This window comes from Gekko japonicus, unplaced genomic scaffold (assembly GCF_001447785.1).
Source record: "Gekko japonicus isolate JY-2015 unplaced genomic scaffold, Gekko_japonicus_V1.1 scaffold243, whole genome shotgun sequence".
Classification (NCBI taxonomy): domain Eukaryota; kingdom Metazoa; phylum Chordata; class Lepidosauria; order Squamata; family Gekkonidae; genus Gekko; species Gekko japonicus.
This window is the reverse complement of record NW_015168053.1, coordinates 1,315,581-1,336,161: the sequence shown is the minus strand read 5'-3', so window position 1 is coordinate 1,336,161 and position 20,581 is coordinate 1,315,581. Positions and strand designations below refer to the sequence as shown.

At 47.5% G+C, this 20,581-nt stretch overlaps 1 protein-coding gene across 1 annotated transcript in view; it reads left to right on the top strand.

Moving 5' to 3' along the window:
- The first annotated feature begins 3,635 nt into the window (after positions 1-3,635).
- LOC107113130 (brain-specific angiogenesis inhibitor 1-associated protein 2-like) overlaps positions 3,636-20,581 on the top strand; it is a 27,043-nt gene continuing 10,097 nt past the window's right edge. Inside the window, exons 1-6 of the mRNA XM_015414395.1 lie at positions 3,636-3,683; positions 9,128-9,203; positions 9,355-9,441; positions 13,039-13,100; positions 14,174-14,245; positions 15,802-15,939. Of these exons, the coding sequence (XP_015269881.1) occupies positions 3,636-3,683; positions 9,128-9,203; positions 9,355-9,441; positions 13,039-13,100; positions 14,174-14,245; positions 15,802-15,939 (483 nt within the window). The remainder of the gene's footprint in view (positions 3,684-9,127; positions 9,204-9,354; positions 9,442-13,038; positions 13,101-14,173; positions 14,246-15,801; positions 15,940-20,581) is intronic.

Below are 20,581 nucleotides of genomic sequence, written 5' to 3'. Positions count from 1 at the left end.
TGGCACGGCACCACCGGGAATCCCGCCAGCCCTGGAGAGCAACAATAGCAGATGTGGCCAAACTATCAGGGTTGCTTGTGCCCAATCCCCAGACCCACTGCAGTGACCAGCAATGTCTGAGATCTCTCTATTTTTCACTCTAAAATAATCTTCCAACCTATGCTGGTCAGTTGCACACCTTAGCTAGGAAGGCCTGGGTTCCAATGCTGACGGTGCCACAAAGACCCTGAAAGTCAATCCACATTCCAGAGCGGCCAAGTTTCCCACTTGTATACCAAGCATGAAGGCAAGATGCTCATCTCTCAACACTTAACTTTTATCTTGTTTCAAGCATGCCAAGCACTGCCCATGTGTTATCTTAGAATTCTTTCTGACACTGTTATCTCCGTATATTGCAAATGGCACCGTGTGTGTTTGTGTGTGTGTGTGATTGAGACTGAACAATAGGGGAGGTTGCATAAGACCACCTGAGAAGTCCATGGCTGAGCTTCCCAGTTTGTTGCCCATTTCCCATCTTAACTAGAGTGTTACTTGGTTAAAAATAGGGCTTTTTTGGTAGAAAAAGCTCAGCAGGAGAACTCATTAGCATAATAGGCCACACCCAGTAGCAGCAACTCATTAGCATATTAGGCCACACACCCGTGTTACCAGAAGTGTGGTCATCCAGCCACACCCACCTTTTGCTTCTTATTCTGTTTATCTTGTTTGTAGTCAAAACCCAGGGATTTTTTTGAAGCAGGAACTCCTTTGTACACATGCAGAAGGTAACAGGTTCAAACCGCGGCATCTCCAGTTAAAAGGGTCAGATGGCTGAAGATGGGAAAGAGGCCTAACACCTTGGAGAGCCGCTGCCAGTCCAATTAGACGATACTTGGCAGACCAAGTGCTTGACTCAGCAGGGCTTTTTTTGTAAACAGTCTTCCTTGGTGGTTTTCCTTCCCAGTGAGAGCCAGCATGGCACAGTGGTTAAGAGCGGTGGACTCTAATCTGGAGAACTGGATTCGATTCTGCACTCTTCCACATGAAGCCAGCTGGGTGACCTTGGGTCAGTCACAACTCTTTCAGAGCTCTCTCAGTCCTCCCCCCAATAAGTCCAGGTCCAGCTTGCCACTTTAGTGATGCATAACGCTAAACCAGGGGTGGCCAAACTTGCTTAATGTAAGAGCCACATAGAATAAATAGATGTTTGAGAGCCGCAAATATTACACACGTTTTTATTGAAAAATATGCAAAACTTGTTTTTTATTAACGTTAAATGAGACTGCCGGAAATAAAAACAAAAGGGGTAAAAACAGATATTGATAATGATATTTATTTGTCCAAAGGCATTTTTTTGTTTGCTAATGATATTTATTTGTCTAAGAGAGAGAGAGAGGTAGAATTAAAGGAAAGAGGTGGGAAGGAAGGAAGGAAGGAAGGAAGGAAGGAAGGAAGGAAGGAAGGAAGGAAGGAAAAAGAGAGGGGGAGGGAAGGAGAGGTGGAAAGAAACTAACTTTAAATGCGTCCTCCAAGCCCACCCCCCACCCCATGCCAGCTGACTTGGCTTGGAGAAGGGATTTAAAGAGACAAATGCCTTCTCCAAGCTGGCTGGGGGGGGGGCTTTGAGAATGCATTTTTCTCTGCTCGCCCCCACCTCCAGCCTACCCAGGGAGGAGAACACTGACTGGAGAAGGGGAGACTGACTGGGGAGGCCTGCCTCCCCTTCGCTTCCCCAGCCACCCTGCCGGGAGCCACACAATATGTGTGAAAGAGCCGCAGTTTGGCCACCCCTGCGTTAAAGGGCTAGAACTTAAGGCTGCCAGGCAATTTTAGGATTTCCCGGCTATACTACACACATTGACATACGATAATAATAATAATTATTGATTAGTTCCCTTCCCAGTACTGACCCTGCTTTGTTCCTGGGCTTCCTTGGCTGCTTCCCATCCAGGCACCCATTGGGGCCAATTCTGATGATATCTGGCTGGCCTGGGCCGTTCAGGTCAGGGATAAGATTGGGCTGGTCTCGGCTATTAGGCTATTCCAGGGACTTTCTAACCACTGTGTTTACACTCTATCTTTGTAAAACCGCCTGCACTCCCGTCATTTTGGTGATGATGTCTCATTTTGAGAAAGGCCACCCTGTAGTACAGTATCATTGCCACTCCTGCTTGGGATTGTCACCTTTTCCCCAGCACTTATGTTTCCCTCCGCAACCTATGAGGGCTACACGGAACAGGCATGGAGGAACAGCCGTGCAGAAAGCGCCCTGGCTGAATGTACGTATATAGAAAATGTACAGAATTTCTGCATCTCATGTACCTGTTAGGCACAAAGGTGGTAGTGGGGATGGTACAAGTAAACTCCAGGTGTCATAATTATTGCTGAGTTTTGAATTTAATGTAACGGGAATAAACTTGGTTGCAATTTCCCAGCAACATTTCAGAATTCAGATCTGACACCTGAATTTCAAACAAGCTTTTATTCTAGACTATACCATCTGCTTTTTCTTGATGTCAGGTTCTCATAACACCTCCCTGCCCCTAACATATGGGCAGAGCAGGATGGGTACAGTAATGGAATGGTTATTGTGTTGGGATTTACCCTTGAGAACTTGAGAGACCAGAGTTCGAATCCTTGCTCAACCATCAAGTTGATTGTGTGTCCCTGGGCCAGTCACCTCTCTTAGGCTAACCTCGTGGGTTTGTTGTGTAGCTAATGCCTGAACATTAAGAGCAGCATACAAGACCCTGTGGAGAGTTGCCCCCATTTACTTACATGAGGAGAGGGGGCCCTTTCCTGAGCTTTCAGATTTTCTTAAGATTTTCTTAAGATTTAATTCCTGTTATCACTCCAAGATTCATATGTCCATATTGTGCTATTGCAAGCTCCTGAAATTCAACATAAATATGTCCAGTTGACGGCCATTTCTTATAATTGGATAAAACTGTTGTTTTAGTTGGGAGATATTTTCTTCCTCTTTTAATCCAGTGATTCTGCATTTTTATTCAGATATGTAGTTGCACTTCATAATACTGCATTATAATTCCTTCGGCTTTATAAACAACAAACTTGGAATTCACATCCACTTGCAATTCAGTGAGAGGAGCTGTTGATTAATACCGAGGCAACTGGGACCAAAGGCAACTTGCTAAATTGAGTGTACCTTATACACTTTAGTTTTCAGATTTGGATGGGTGGAATCTAAAATCCCTAATGCAACGTTAGGGATAATGCTGAAAACAGCTCAAATCAGAAGCGTTAAAAAAAAATCTGATTTTCAAAACAATTTCCGACTAGGGGAATTCACCGTAGCGCCCCCACGCCTGGACAATTCTTAAAGGAGATAGCAACAAAGGGTGGTCCCAGGTGTTACTTTTTTTGAAAGTCAAATTATGCCTAGGGAGCCTCTGCCGAGAGCCTGAGATATTTTTACCCATCTCACTACGGCGGGGTATCGCGCTGTGTGGTCTGCCCGTCGCCGCCGCCGGGGCTCCAGCAGGCTTTTGGCACCGATGCGGCCTTTCGCAGCTTTCTTCCTCCCTCGTTCCCCCTCCTCTCCCTCCCGCTCCCCCCTTTAAGACCCTCCCCCTCCGACCCCACCCCTTCCCTAGCACGCCCCGTCCGGGCCCCGCTGCGCTCACTGCCCCGGCATCATGTCCCGCTCGGAGGAGGTCAATCGGCTGACGGAGAATGTCTATCGGGTGAGCGGCGCCTCTCTCTGGGCCCCCCGGTCCCCCCTTCCCCCGGCCCTCTCTCGCTCTTGCTGCCTCCCCGGCGATCCCTCCATGCAGCCGCATTTCTACCTCGCAAGCCCCATCTGCTTCCTCCTTCCCAGCCCAGCACTTTCCTCCCTTCGCCCCCCGCCTTCATCCCTCGATTCCTTCTTCTTCATCCTCCTTCTCCCCCTAACAGTGAGTGTCTCCCTCCCAGACTGATGCGGCTTCCCTTCTTCCCATCCACCACTCCGGCCCTGCATCCTGCCCATCATCTGTTGTTGCACACACACACACACACACCCAAGCCTCGTTTGCTTTTTGGCTATAACTGCTGGGCTGCTCTCCCCCTCCCCGCCGCCCTTCCACCTCCCAAAGATCTGTTGAAAAACAGAGCCCGTAAAAAGGAGGGAGGGTGAAAGGGGGTTCCAGCAACTCCCCCCCCCCCAATCGCCAGCATTTTTCATTGGAAGGTTAAGCAAACATTAATATCAGGACTTAGTTATTTTCTTCTCTCCACCCCTGCAAAGAAAAACAAAACAAAACAAAAAAAACCACCCATATCTAATCAAAACAGAAGTTCTCTGAGTGGATTAAAAGTTTTATTCCTCTTTGAGATAACTGGCACATTCCATTGTTTAGAGGATTTACAAAGTGAAACGCACCTCTCTCTCTCTCTCTCTGGGTGTGCACTGTTCTTTTATTAGACTTTAAACTTGCTCCATATATACATATGCCCTACTGTTTTATTAGACTAATTCCACTGTGGATTTGGGCGTGGATCTGGAAAACTTAGGAAAAGTTTGTCAAAAGTTCTTTTTTTTTTTGCTTCCGTTCCTGCCTTGGAAAGAAAAACACAGACTTTCTTTGACGGGCTACGAGAGGGGTTGGGGCCAGATTTGGACATTTTTTGGCTCCTGGCTTTTGAATGAAATCTGCAGCCACCCATTTTTCTGGTTAGTTTCTGCTCAAAGCTGGAAGGCTTCTGAAGTCCTTTATTTCTCGGTCTCTCTCCGGTATGGAAATGAAGCAAACACCGTGCCAAATCTTGGCCTCGGCAGACTTGGCCGGGAGACGAAGAGGGAAACTTAACCCGTTCTTTCCCCCCCTGCTCTGGCTTGTTGGAGATGTGGAGCGCCCCCCCCCCCCAAAAAAAAATCTTGCCTCCAACTGGATGGGATATTCTGTTCTTATCCCGAGAGGAAACATGCACATCGCCCCAGTTCCTGTGTTCTGGCTGTCTTCTTCGCTGAGGCACATCTGACAGATGTTTAAGCAGACACGGAGAAGGAGACATTGTGGTGTTGTGGTTGGGGAAGGGGGGGGGGAGGTTGAAGGGAGACCTGGGCTCTGCGAAGTCTGGGCCGCAAAGGGGAGCTTTGCCTGTTGCGAACTTTCCGAGAAATTGGGGGGTTTATGCCTGTCAGAGTTTGGGAGGCCATTGAAAGGTGCCTGGTAGTGTTTTTTTCACTCAGGATGCCGGGCAAGCATTTCTCCATGTTGGTTTGGATGCATGCGTGAATGTCATTCATGTGGAATGCAAAACGGAACCGGGGCCATTTTAAAATTGGATGTGTTTACTTTTCACGCGACAGGATTTTAAAAATGTGTTTGGTTTTTGATAACAGTGAGATCAAGGTGCATGGTACTTGGCAGGGCCTAGGAAGAGAAGTCCCTGCCCTCAGGAGCTTGCAAGTCTCAAAGAAATGCCTTCTGGGAGTTTACGACACAGTAAATCTTTCAGGTGCCACAGGAGTCCTTTGTGTTGCTGGCACAGCCGCTCTCTGGAATGGTGTTAGTTTGTAACACCAAAATGAAACAGAAATCCAGTAGCACCTTATATACTAACACAATTTGAACACTCTCTTCTTTGGGGTGTGCAGTCTGTTGCTCTCTGACTCACAAAAGCTCCTACTGGGATAAATTATGTAAACTATAAGGTGCCACTGGACTCCTGTTTTATCTGGAGTTTGACAATCTAAAAATCAACATTGGGGAGATAACAAAGAGAAAAGTGGGTAACCCAGAGACAGAGATGTAGAGATGTGTGCATTTCAGGTCCAGGAACGTTTGGCCACTTTTCAGTAGGGGATGCAGACGAAGGTGGCTTCACGGAAAGCTGAATTCTGAACAGGGACTCGAAGGAAATGAGAGAGGGGGCGACACTGGGATGGCATTCCAGGCATAAGCAGGGGAAAGCAAAAAGCATTTCTAGTATCAGGTGTGAAAATGCCCTTTGGCACTGTGATCTGCTATATACCACAATACACATCCTTTGGCCCACCCTCTTTCCTCTGTGGGACCCCAGTCCATCTGTCCTTCCTCCAGGGGTCATTTCCTGCAAGAGCGCACAGGAGCAGAGCTCCGTTAGTAAAGAGCCCAGGGGGTGGGCACATGCAACAAGCCCCGCCTCCTGCTCCCAGCAGCCCTCAGTCTGAGCAAGAAGCAGGCAGGTAAGCTGCAGAGCCCCACCCCCCGGCCCCCCAGTCCGAAACAGTCCAGTGGCACCTTTAAGACCGAGTTTTATTTAGGTACAAGCTCTCCCTCCTCTGCGAGGACAGATCTGCACGTCCCTCCCCCCCAATAGCTAGCAATCACAAACAGTCCAGCGGAGCCTGAGCAGTGGGTGTTGCCTTCTGACACACTTCTGGTGATGTCAGGGGGTGTGGCATATGCAAATGAGTTATGCTAATGAGGTCCTGAACCTCTTTTTCTACGAAATGACCCCTGCCTTCCTCCTATACGTCTCTCCTATCCATGTATTGCTCACTCACTCCCCCTTCATTCTCACCCCACCGGCAGCCCTTTGCCCACCTTCCTCCCATCACACCTTCCCCCTCTTCTCTCTCTTTCACCCCCACCCCATCATACGTCTTAATTGGCTGAAAATATAAGATAGGAAGTTCAGATCTCGGGTGCATGCTGAGCTCCCTTGGTGGCCTGTGGCAAAGGACTCCTCTGTCTGACTTAGCGGTCCCACCTTAGGGCTGCCAACTTCCAGGTGGCGGCTGGAGATTTCCCACTATCAAAACTGCTCTCCAGTTGACAGAGATCCGTGTACTTGGGGGAAATTGGTGCTTTGGAAGGCATACTCTATGGCATTATACCCCATTGAAGTCCCCCCCTCCCCAAACCCTGCCCTCCTCACCATCCACCCCCAAAATCACCAGGTATTTCCCAACCCAGAGCTGGGAACCCTATCGCACCTTGAGGCATGGGGCTCTTGTAAGAACTGCTGAGTTAATGCATGTGAAATGTTTTAAGAGATTGTGAAGCCAACGCCAAGGCACCACGTATAAAAACTTAGAAGTATGTAGTTGAGGAATGCCCGGCCCAGGGAGGTCCATATCTCTCTGTCCTTGCCAGAGTTTCACCAGTGGGTGCAAATTGTTCTCTTTTTGGCAAACGTTTGTAGGTTAGAAAGAAGGCTGTATTATGCAACATTGGCCGCAGATGGTGCTTGTTGATGAGTGGTTGATTTTAATGATGCCAGATTTGTTTAGCTGAATTTTAAAGTTGCTAGTGTTGGTTGTTTTATCTGCTGGTTTTATTGATTTCTGTCTTCCTTTGTTGTGGTTATTATATTGTTTATAACATCTGTGACAATTCACCCTGGGGAATCCTGTATAGGACGGAAACACAGGAGTTTGAAAAAAATTATTTCCATAAAGTGATAAATATCTGTTCATCTTCTCAGCCTTCTCTGCATCCATTGGTGGCGATCTTTATCTCTCGTTCTTGCCTCCATATCTACACGTGCCAGTCTGTACAGTTGCAGCCATACAAATGTTTATTCAGCCTCGGCTGGCCAACTGGAATAGTGTTTTTTTGGAGCATCCGCCTGTCATCATTTTTCTTTACTCCAGTCTTTCCTGAAAGATCACAGGCCAAGTGGGTTTGAGTGCCATGTGGAAAGGAATGTGCACATTTTTTAAAAAACAATTTTATTAGGATATAATAATAAGTAAAATTTTACGTCATATAACAAACTTTTCATATCCTTTTATCCAAATACCTCCCCCCCCCCTTCTGACTTCCCACAGTGCTCAAACCTCTATTACGTTCTTGAATTTTTTTCTCTTTTTCCAATTCTTTAACAACATAATTCTTTCAGGTAACGTATCTTTTTATAAAGTGCACATTTTTAAAGCTGCCATCCAAATCAGTGCCGTTTTATTGCTGTCATCCTTCACTACACCACCCAAGGACTCTTTTCCAGCTTAAAAAAAAAAATGGTGCTAGCAGCTGCCATTTATAAAAAAAAAACAGTGGGAAAATGGCATGTGGGGGGGGGACATGAATACCAGTGTTAGGAGCAAATGTGTGGTAAAGGCATGGGCCTCTATGTTGTATTTGTAGGCCCTCTGTGGCATTCTGATTTTCCTCACGCACTCCCGCTGGCCTTGCAGGTCCACCGCCAGGCCCCTGATGTCAGGGGGTGTGGCATATGCTAATGAGTTATGCTAATGAGTTCCCCTAGCTCTTTTTCTACGAAATGACCCCTGGTTAGGAGCAAATGTGTGGGAAAGGCATGGGCCTCTATGTTGTATTTGTAGGCCCTCTGTGGCATTCTGATTTTCCTCACTTGTGTGTCCCTATTGCTTCAGGGTTCCCCCTAGGGAGTAAAACACATGTGGAAAGGGGGGGGGACTCAAAGCAGTAGGGACAAGTGAGTGACAAAAACGAGAATGTGGAAGAGCCACTTTCAATCCACTTTCAATGTACTTTCCAACTGGATTTTGCCAGTTCCGACAGTAAAATCCAGTTAGAAAGTGTACTGAAAGTAAATTGAAAGTGAATTATTTAGTGTGTGTGAATGCAGCCTGGAAGTGTCTGGTTGGTTGCCTGTAAACAATGATGCCAGGCTGTTTGGAAGCTAAGTAGGCTCAACCCTGGCTAGTGTTTAGAAGGTAGAGCTCCAAGGAATACCAGGGTTGTGACACAGAGGCAGGCCATGGCAAACCACCCCTGAATGTCTCTTGCCTTGAAAACCCTACAGGGTAAGTCTGCTGTGATTTGACAGTCGTTTCCACCACCACACGTGTGGTCAGATCCAGTATGGCTACATTCTTAAGTCAGGTCTATAAACCTGCCTCCTCCCCATCCAACCTCTGAGTCCTCTAGTCAGTCCATCCATCCTGTCTACATTTCACCCATCCCTCTGTCCCTTGTCTGTCTGTCCGTCTGCCATTTTCTTGGTGACCGATTTTCTTGGTGACCGAAACATGTTCAAGTACTGTGTCTAGAAAATACAGGCAAAATTTACTGCTAAGAACTAGCCAAAGCTAAGTCCATTTAATTCCCATTCATTTTCATGGGAAAGTTAAACATACACGTAAAATCTTTAAATCAGGGGGAGCGGGGGGCATAAAAGCATTTTGCTTTGGATGGATCATGCTGCAAATATAGATATTCTTCTCTCTTGTAACTAGGCGATTCTGGACCAATTCAACCCCAGTCTAAGGAATTTTGTTACCATGGGAAAGAACTATCAGAAAGCACTCTCAGGTAACGAGATACGCCACTCCATCCCTTGACCTCAGGTCAGGTCAAAGTTTATGCGTCTTTAAAAAGAAAAGTCTGTGTGTGCGTGCGTGCCCACGGGCGCATGTTACAAGTTCATTAATCAATAGTGCATCCCCACCACCACCTTTTGCAGGAGTAACGGTGGCAGCCAAAGGTTATTTTGATGCCTTAGTGAAACTCGGGGAGTTGGCCAGCGACAGCCAAGGATCCAAGGAACTGGGTAAGTTAAATTTCTCCCTTTGAACTGCTTTTATTTACATTGGCTTACCAGGGCTGGTTCCAGGTTTGGAGGGACCCCAGGCAGAGAGTTCCTAGGGCCCCCTCCTCTCTTCTACCCCTCATCAGCCCCCCACACCCTCCTTCCCTTCCCCCCCACCTGCGTGCCTCCCAAGTGTCTTTGTGCCTTTCCCCTGCCCTCTTGGGAGCTCTCCCACGGCCCATACTCACTGCTGCCTGCAGCCCTTTCCCCAGTGGCACTGAACAGTGTGTATAGCTGGGAGTGTGGTGGAGCACCAGCAAATGGGGGGGGGGGTTCTTGACAGCAGTGGGCCCTGCCAGAATCCCTGGTCTCTCCCAGCTGCCCCATCTCCAGGTATGCTGACGCCAGCCCTTGCTTAGACCCACCCTGGAGTTTTCCCATGCAGGATGGATTTCCCTCCTTGTGGAATGCAGCTTTCTCACCTTCCACCTGTCATGGCAGCTTGAAATGCCCTCCCCCAGTCCTGTTCCTGGGGGGGTTCCCTGTCCTCTAGGAGAAGGATTGGGTGGGGGGGATTTCAGGCTATCATGGGAGGAGGAAACCGAAGCCAAGAAAGTTGTTCTTTGCAAGCAGAAATTCTTCCACCTGTGGAAAGACTTGGTGGGATCAAAGCCTAAAGGGTTATCCTGTCCTTCTCCCAAGGGGCTCAGGGCAACATACGTAGTCTACGCTTCTCCCTTTTATCCTCACAACACTCCTGTGAGGTGAGCTAGGCTAAGGGAGAGCAACTGTCCCATGACCACCTTCCAAACAGAACAGGGTTTTGAATTCTGGTCCCTGTAGTTCTAGTCCAACACTACTAGAGTGAAATCTCTTTCTCTCGGTTGTCTCCTGAGAAGAAGAGGACCTTATATCCCATTCTGCTCCTCTCTAGAGAGCATTTGCATGCAAATATAGTTTACATGGATGCATCTGCCCAAAAAAGAAAGAAAGAATTTGATGGTGTTATCAAATTAGGATTTTGAGAACGTCTTGAAAGAGGAGACTCTGGAGTGTATGTAACCAGCATCGCAATGCAAACACATCCTTTTGCCTCTTACACAAAACCTGGCAGGAGTCACATGGGACGGACTGATCATGTGGCTACTATACACACCGCTGACTCTCTGCCCCTACCCCCCCAAAAAGTCTGAGCCATTGACACTGGCACAGCACTCATGTGATGCTGATTAACCCATGCTATTCCACTCTTCAAACATTACCAGAATGTCATGGGATCAGAGGTAACCACACAGTTCTGGTAACATATGAATTGCACCCTTGAGACAGTTCACGTGTGCAGCGGAATGGTGTGGTAGGTGCTTTTTCTGGGTTGCATTGTTTCAAGGCAGCAGATGAGGGCGGTTTAGGGTTTGCATGCCTAAATGCTCCCATGTGACAAGACCAAAAAAAAGCAGCACATCAGAGAGCAGACAGCCCTTCCTCCTGTTCTCTTAGCTTCTCGTTTGCAGGAATTTTTTGTTTCCATGGGTTGTTATCCAAACCAGCACCACACACTCACTCTGCAATGTGAAATGGGACCTTTCAAGAAAAACCTTGATTGCACCTAGGACCATATGCAAGTTTTTTTGGGGGGGAGTGGGGTTGAGGTTTTTAGCACTAGCAAATGTGCTATTTATATTTACGTCTGGGACCATTGAACAATCTAGGTGGTAATCATCCACCTTGAACCAATTAATTGATTATATTAAAATAAATGTGGACGTTACCCCAAAGAAGTCAATTTTTTGGAGGTAGTAAAGGGAACTTAGAATGCAGTGAACGGAAGCGCCCAATCATTGTTAGAAAGATGGATCATCGTAATTTTTTTTTAAATTCCCTATTGCAATAACACACCAGAACCAAAGTAGTCTAGAAGAAGAAGAAGAAACAGGTACCCACTGATAAAAATTGGCCCCTGCCAATTAATCAGCTAAATCTTAGGTTGATTCATCAACCTATTTCCAACTAGCAGGTCTAATTCTAATGCACATTGAATAGCCAAGCTTATATATGATTATAAATCTACCACTTTAAAAAAAAAAGATCAAATCTGCCATGGTAGGGGCTGAATCCGATTGAGAAGCAGTATTCTGGGAAAGGGTGGTTAACCCTTTCCCCCTGAGCCATTTCTCTGATTTAAATCTACCTCATCCAGAATTGCTGTTTGTCCTGCAAGGGAAAACAGGCAGGTAACCATGGGGTAAATTACTTCAGTTCTCCTTCCCCAGTCTGATTCACACATGCATGCACCCACGCACACGGGAGATTTGATCTGCAAAATACATGACAGAAGTACTGTTTGTGTATCTCTTACATCATGCCTAGTCAAACTATATGTGGCAATTGAAACACAAGAATTGGATCCCCTAAAGGTAAAGGTAAAGGTTCCCTTGCTCGAAGCCAGTCGAGTCCGACTCTAGGGTTGCGGTGCTCATCTCCGTTTCAAAGCCGAAGAGCCAGCGCTGTCCGAAGACGTTTCCGTGGTCATGTGGCTGGCATGACTAAACACAAAGGCGCACGGAACGCTGTTACCTTCCCACCGAGGTGGTCCCTATTTATCTACTTGCAATTTCTTGCTTTCGAACTGCTAGGTTGGCAGGAGCTGGAACTAGAGACGGGAGCTCACTTCGTCATGCGGCAACTCGGGTCTTGAACTGCTGAACTACTGACCTTCCATAGCCTGCAGTTCAGCGTCTTAACCACTTGAGCGACCGCAGCGCCTACTTTTTAATAAAAATGATAGTATTTCAAGACCTTCCAGGCTGCTGCTCCCCCCCCCCCCCCCGGAGGTATCCAGAAGAGATACTGTATTTATATGTTTCTTCCATGAGGCAAACAACCGCTCCAGGAGGGGGGTGATACTGAGATCAGGAAAACAACACAAGTGTGAAAGGTTAGCCACTCTCCTTCCTGCTTTGCAACCCGGAACCCGGTCCCCCTTCACTTTTGTCATGTAAAGCCTTAAACCCTCCCCTGAGCATTGGTTCCCCCCCCCATTATTTTATTTATTTATTTAGATTTATAGGCCGCCCTCCCCGCATGCTGGAGATTTTGATAATGAATCTCATGCTCTATGCCTAGTTTGTCCCTTAGAAAGATTTTAAAAGAGTTAACTTTTAACATATTGTGCAGAGCGTTTTTCCTGCCTAAATATTAGCCTGCGTATGAAACCGTGTTTGGTTAACCCAGTCAACAACACCGCAGCTTTCTTCTGTACCTGGCTGTACTTTCTTTTTTGGGAAAGTTTCCATCCCGGCAACTCTAGAATGGCCTGTAGATTTCATATCTAATCGCTGTGTGCATTAGGCAAAATGTGCACATTGCGCATGGCAGACCCAAAACAGAATTTACATAGTCCCACTCAAGGGTGGGCCTGTGTGCCCCCAGGAAGGCCCACTTCTGTCTATGTGTCTTGGTGGTTGCAATTAAAAGCAAGCTGCGATCCCTTGTACAACTCTTAGAAAAAGGAATTAACTTGAAAGGAGATTATCCTGGGACAGACTGGGGACAAAGCATGTTTTCATAGGGACGGGAATGTCTGAGGTTGATTAACTCTCCATTCGCCCTGGCCTGCAGGTGACACGTTGTTCCAGATGGCTGAAGTTCATCGGCAGATTCAAGTACAGCTGGAGGAAACGGTGAGTCTCTGTCTGAGATGTGGCCCTTCTCTCCCAGTACAAGATTGGCCTGGCTGAAACTGACAGACCATAGTCAGAAGTGTATCCCCATGAACCTGCCTTAGAATGAGTCAGACCACTGATCTATCAAAGTCAATATCGTCTGTTCTGATGGGCAGCAGCCCTCTAGGGTGTCATGCAGAGGTCTTTTACATCATCTGCTACCTGATCTTCCCTTCAGACCCACCTCCCTCCACCCCTGATGTTCTACCACAACAACTTCACTCATCTGAGCAGGGTTTTCTGCAGGTGCCAACTGGCAAATGGGCAAAATCGACAACTGCTTGGAGGGTTTTTTGCCTTCCTCTGGGCATAGAGCACAGGTCACTGGGGAAGTGGGGGGAGCTGTGAATTTCCTGCATAGTGTTTCTGTGCGCAGTCTGTTGTGGCCTCCACCTTATGGAATGGCCTGTCCGGTGAGGTCAAGAAGTCTTCCCCACTCCTGGCTTTCTGCAAACTACTCAAAACTGAACTTTTAGGAGGCTTTTCTGTACAGGTAATAGGGCTGTACTGTAACAAAGTGGCTCGGAAAGATGCTTGGGTAAAGCGTTAGGGACTGTGGTGTTTACTGCCGTGCATCACTCATGCTGCCTGTTGTTTTAGCAAGATCCTATGTCATTTTGACCTCATTTAACACATCATGTTAATATTCAAGCATCGCTTCAGTTCTGATTTCAGATTTCTGGTCATGTTGTCATTTTGACATGTCATTTTGACATCCTTTAATGCATCATGTTAATATTCAAGCATCACTTCAGTTCTAATTTCAGATTTCTGGTTGGTACCACTTTCTACGATCTGAATCCTATCGCATCATTTTAATGGATGTCCCATCCTGTTGATTATATTGACTTACCCTGTGTAATCCACCTTGAGTCCCAGTTAGAACGGCAAACTATAAATAAAATGCAACATAGGCTGGTAGTCCGTCATGTCCCTCGGTCAAGCTGTGGGAGAGAACAGGTGGCAACACTCCCTTGTCTTCCTGACTCTCATCCCTTTTCTTCCTGTTTTCTCTTGTCGCCTCTTCCCAGCTGAAGCTTTTCCAGTCAGAGCTCCTGTCCCAGTTGGAACACAAATTAGAACTGGATATCAAGTATCTGATGGTGAGAGAGATTGATTCACACGCCTCTCTGCTGTGACTTTGATTCTCCCCCCCCCTTCCGTTTATACTCATCCATCCCTCTCTCCATCCATTTTCTCTTCTGAAGTGCGTCCTCTAAGGTTCAATTTGTGCCAGGGCCTTCGCCCCACAATCTGTTCAAGCCCTCGAAAATGTGAAGCAACTAGAAAGGAAAGCGCCTCGCCACCAAGTAGATTGTTGTTCTCAGAATTAAGGAATGTTTTCGTGGCAAACAACATGGCTTCTAGGCAACCTGGAGTTCTGTCTGAGTTAGAAATTAAGCACTGGTTCTATCTCTGTTTATCTGTTTTTCCATTCCTTTTAGTTGCCCATTTGTGGGGGGGGGGGTCAAATTGCCCCACTGAGGCAGGAGTTGCATGTGAGTCTAGCAGTGAGGGACGTAAGTAAAAATGTATTCAGTTTTCATAAAAGGTCCCAGGTGGGTTATGATATATTTTTGAGAGCCAGTTGTTATTGAGATCCAGTTTGGTGTAATGGTTAAGAGAACCGAGTTTGATTCCCCACTCCTCCACATGAAGAAGAAGAAGAAGAAGAGATTGGATTTATACCCCGCCCTTCACTACCCAAAGGTGTCTCAGAGCGGCTTACAAACTCCTTTCCCTTCCCCTCCCCACAACAGACACCCTGTGAGGTAGGTGGGGCTGAGAGAACTCTTGACAGAAACTGCTCTTTTTCAAGAACAGCTGTGCCAGAGCTACGGCTTGCCCAAGGTCATCCAGCCAGGTGCAAGTGGAGGAGTGGGGAATCAAACCCGGTTCTCCCAGATTAGAGTCCACGCACTTAACCACTACACCAAACTGGCTCTCATGCAACTGCTTGTGTGACCTTGGGTCAGTCATAAGCTCTTCCAGAGCTGTTCTCTCAAGGGCAGTTCTCAGGAGAGCTCTCTCAGCCCCACCTACCTCATAGGGTGTCTGTTGTGGGGAGGGGAAGGGAAAGGGATTGTAAGCTGCTCTGAGACTCCTTTGGGTAGTGAAGGGTGGGGTATAAATCCAATCTCTTCTTCTCTTCCCTCTCTTCTTCTTTTTTTCTTGTTTTACCATCACCTGCCGAGGAATATGAAGCTGGGGGATAGTCGGGGCCTGTGAGAGAGCAGGTGTGTGTGGGGCGGTGTGGACACTGTCATTCCCACAAAGTCTACCTCTCTCTGCCTATCTGACCAGCTTCTCCCTCACAAAAAAAGTCTTGCTACCCATGTTTTTAAAAGAGATGGAAATGGAGAACCTCCTACCTGTGCCCTCAATGAGGAAATAAATAGGGCCACCAAATGTTCTCCTGAAGAGAGCTAAAAGTTGGTGTTTGTCCCTGGACGTCACGGCTGGTCAGGGAACCAGTAATCTGTTCTTTATGCTCTGTTGATTCTGTCCAGTGACCTATCATACCAACATGCCTCTGTCCACCTGATTGTTTATCCAAAAGGAAATAAAACTCTACAGCCGTTCTGGGGGCTGGTTTGTGTGTTTACATGGGATGAGGCAAGGGGAACTCCTGACCAGGCCCGTGACTCTTCCTTCCTAGGCTACCCTGAAGAAATACCAAGGTGAGCATCGTGCCAAAGCAGAGTCCATCGAGAAGTGTCAGACAGAGCTGAAGAAACTGCGCAAGAAGTGCCAGAGCAGTAAAAACCCACAGAAGTACGGGGACCGCGAAGTCCAGGTAAGGTCAGTGGTGGAAAGAGGGGAATCTGTCGCCTGCCCATCCCCTGTCAAGGGAAGCGCTCAGGAAAACAAAGGAAATGCCGCAGGCTCCCTCAGGAATGGCGTCACATCCTGCCAGAAACTGACTTGCCAAATACCAGGACCGGCTATCTGGGGAGGAGGTGGGACGGTCGGAATCTCTCCTCACTAGCCACAGATTGTGTTTGTAAATATGTGAAGTCTCCTGATGCAGAGTCGGGCCAAAGAGCTATCTAAGCAAGTACCATCTACCCTGGACAGAAGGACTGTCCCAGCCCTGCATTCCAAGATGTCAAAGCTTCAGCCTGAGACCTCATAAATGCCGAATGTGCAGTCTGACATGGACGTCTGTGATCCTCCTTCCCTGCTGGGACTGAGGGAACTCCCCATATTCTCCAAATAGAACTATTCAGTGAAATATCTATTTTCCCAATAGATGGATTTGTGGCATGGTTATCGCGGTGCTTAAAAAGACACTGCGCTATTACCCAAAACAATATCCCTGTGCCGACTCTCCCCCCTTTCCTCTGCAATGTATAGGGTCCAGAGGTTATTTCGGGGGGGGAACGCGGGGGAACGCAGTTCCCCTGGGTGACGTACGGGGGGCGGGGCACATGACGAAGCCCCGCCCCCTGCTTCCGGCTGCCCCGCTTCCGGCCCTCATTCAGCCAGGAGGAGGCAGGAGAAGAGGGAGCGTAAGTTGCTTCCTCCCTGCCTCTCCCCACCCCTGCCTGCCTGGGGCCAGGGAGGGCCTTCGCGGGGCTTCCTTGCACTCCCGCCAGTCTTGCAGGTCCACCACCGGGCCCCTCATGGGGCTCGGCAGTGGAGATGCAAGGCCAGCGGTGGCGGCCAGGACCGTTGGGGGCGGGGTGGGTGGCCTTATGACACATTTCCGGTGATGTCAGGGGGAGTGGCATATGCTAATGAGTTCCCCTAGCTCTTTTTCTAGGAAATGACCCCTGATAGGGTCACTTACTTCCTCCCCATTCTGATGTTCTCACAAAAATGCATTTCCACCCCTTCCAACGGCAACCAACAGTGTGGAACAAGGATAGGGAAAGGTGTGATATGGTCACAGTCAGTGTTCCCTCTAAGCTGAGTTAGTGTGAGCTAGCTCACAGTTTTTTAGCCTCCGGCTCACACATTTTTGTGTGAGCTCAGGAAGGAGGGCTCCAGAGCAAACTAATTTATGCAGTAGCCAAATTGCTTGCTCACAACTTTAATGCCAGTAGCTCACAGAGTAGGATTTTTGCTCACAAGACTCCACAGCTTAGAGGGAACATTGGTCACAGTCTGAGATCGGTGATCCTGCATTTTATGGGAGAGATACCGCTGGACGCAGGGATGCCATTTATGGTGGCAGCCCTGCATCCGTAAGATGTAGGTCTTGCCCCCTGGGTAGGCTCGTGCCTCTAGATTCATTACTGAACACCGGCTTGCATAAACCATTGAGTCATCGCAGCCAAATCATCACAGATTTTGTACCACCCAGTGTCTGCCAAAACGTACTTTGAATGGGTTGATATTTGTCACTTTAGCCCGGCTTGTCTGTTAAAATGAACCCCACAGAGCAGCTGTCAATACAACACTTAAGTCAACACAAGTAAAAATAGCAAAACAAAATATACCAGCAGTAAAATAGAGCAGGAGGACATTTAGATGGTAAAAGCTGTTGGGAATGGGAGATGGTTTGCCCGTTCAGCTGAGAAACAATAGAGCAGTAGAACATTTAGATGATAAAAGCTGTTGGGAATGGGAGATGGTTTGCCCGTTCAGCTGGGAAACAAACATAAACGTGTACCAGTACCACTGTCTGGCCCTGACCTGGATGGCCTGGGCTAACCCAATCACATCACATCTCGGAAGCAGGGTCTGCCCTGGTTAGTATTTGAATGAGAGACAACCAAGGAAGTCCAGGGTTGCTGCTCAGAAACAGGCAATGCCAAACTACCCATGCTAATCTCTTGCCTTGAAAGCCCTGTGGGGTCGCCGTAAGTCGGCTGTGACTTGAGGGCACATTCCACCAAATAAAAGCCCTTTTCTAATACTGAAACATATCCTCCAACCACTTGGCAGATAGAATACTGGTTTTCTTTGAATTGCTACAAAACATACCGTGTTTTCCCGAAAATAAGACACTGTCTTATATTTATTTTTTCTCAAGAAGACACACTAGGGCTTATACCACAAATGCATAGAAATCCTGCTAGGGCTTATTTTTGGGGTAGGTCTTATTTTCGGGGAAACAGGTTAATAACCACCTTCCTGGCATACACTGCGTTCTGAAATTTGGAAAGATGAATAGCATCTGGGACCTCTGTGCCATTAAGAATGGAGCTCTGTGCCATCGAAATACAGAAATACACAGAGAGAAACGTTGGTCTGGAAGTTTGAGTCGCTGACATTCTTCGCTCGAGCGTGCCCACGGCCTCTGAGTCTAATAGAAGCCGTTAGCTCGTGCTTCCATCTTGCTCCCTGCTATGCATGAGAAGCGACCGTACCAAACAAAACAGGCCAATTTTTTTCAGAGAAGAAATGGCGGAGAGCGTAGGACTCCACAGCCGGAGCTTCCTTCCCTTTTCCTGTGCCAGTCTGGGGGTTGCTGCCTGTTTTGTTCAGATGTCGTCTGGATGCTGGGATTGGGGTCACTAAGAAGTTTATGTCTTTAAAGGGTTTAACATTCTTTGGCCATTTGGTGCCTGGAGAAGTAATCTCTCCAGAGGGGCTACCTGGGTGTTGACAATAACATCTCACACAAATACACACACACATTCCCCTCCTGGCCCATGTACACACTTTCTACACGTACACCCTTAATCACAAGCCCACACACATGCTTACATAGTGTTGCCTGTGCTTTCTTGCCTGCGGCGCACACGTCCACATTGTGTCCGGAGCCTCATCACATGCTTCTCAGCCCGTATCCACGTGCAGAAAATTCTCAGTATTCTCTGAGAAAACTAGACATGACTACGTGCAAACACGCATGTTCAGAACACTGGACGAAAAGGAGTAATGCATTTGCCATCGTGGCATGCACATGATGCATAACTACGCAAACACTGCAGGCATGCACATACAAAGGGCGAAGTTTAAAATATGCAATGCTACACTCACACGTGTAAGCCTACAATAAGTAGACTCCTAAGCAGAGTCCTAAAGAGCAGGCAAAACAGTGCTGTGAGAGGATGGAATTCCAAGCATTAAGAACACGCATGAGTGTACAACTTACATCCAAGTGCCACATGCTCGAGCAGCCATGTGAGCCCATACACACACATGCACACACCACACACTTCTTGGGTTCACTTGGTTTGATGCTGTGTCTCCCCTGTTTACCAACCTCCCTCCCCTTCCCACCCCCAGTCCTGTGAATCCCGGCAGAGGACATTTGGCTCTGGAAAGGCCCCTTTTGTGAACCTTGTTGCCCCGGTAACCATTACTTCAGGATCAAGGCCTGCTCAGGCTAGAGGCCGCAAAGAGGGGGGCCAGTGAGGAGGGGGGGGTACAGGTAACCCTTTGTCTGCTGGATCCTGTTAGATTGCCGCCCCCCAGCCCCTACCTTAATAAGGATATAAAGGTGTACGTGCTCAGAATGGCTTAAGACGCATGAATTAGTTCAGTTTCCCCCTCCATTTATGCTCACCATTGGAGTGATTCAAGAAGAAAACATTGAATTTACCCCTCATTTTTCAACGTTTGCTTTCATGGCTGGAACATAGATTTGTGCCCATGGAACGAAGCAGCGGTCATTTCTTCAGCGTCATTAATGCAGGATAAAAAGGACGTTCGGCAAAAGCGATTCAAGGCTGTAGCGGAAGCCCTTTTCCTGGAACAGCCCGCGTGACCTTTCATTTGCTCGGTGGGCAGAATGAGTCTGTCTCCCCCGTTGCCCCTGCACGACTGTTACATCTGAATACATCTGAATGTTTTAGGGTGACAGTATCACCCTGCGAGCTGTGCGGTCTGTTGAGAATCCTCAGCATTTGGTAGACATCCGATCCAGAATATGAAGAGCAGAATATTTTACCTAATCTGTGGACAAAATTCCAAAATGGGGGAGGAATAAGCCAAACTTGAGGTGTGTGTGCGTCTGTGTGTGTGTGTTTGGGAGTGTGCATGATTAACTTTGAATGCACACTTTTAAAAACTCTGTTGGAGAATGCTCTTACTGCTCTGGGGTTCTGAGGAGAGACCGTGGCTCAGTGGTAGGCCGTGGCATGCAGAAGGATGCTGGCACTGCCCACTTAGGTCATACCGTTGCAGTGCCGAAGTGCCCATTTTGCTCTGCCCAGCGAAGAGACCAACAAGCATCACCAGGTTGCTACGCACGCCCACTTTAACTAGCTTCCTTCAAGAGGCACCTGGACTCCCAGAATTAGGCTGCTGTCTTTAGGTTTTAATAACATTTTATTGTTTAATAACTTTTATTTAATAACATTTATTAACTACTGTGCTTTAATGTTTTAATTATTTTATGTATTATATATGACTGTTGTGACCCACCCTGAGCCCGCTTGCAGGGGAGGGCGGGATAAAAACCAAATAAATAAATAAAGGTTGCAGATTCAATCCCTGTCATCTCCAGTTATAAGGATCAGGTAGAAGGTGTTGGGAAAGAG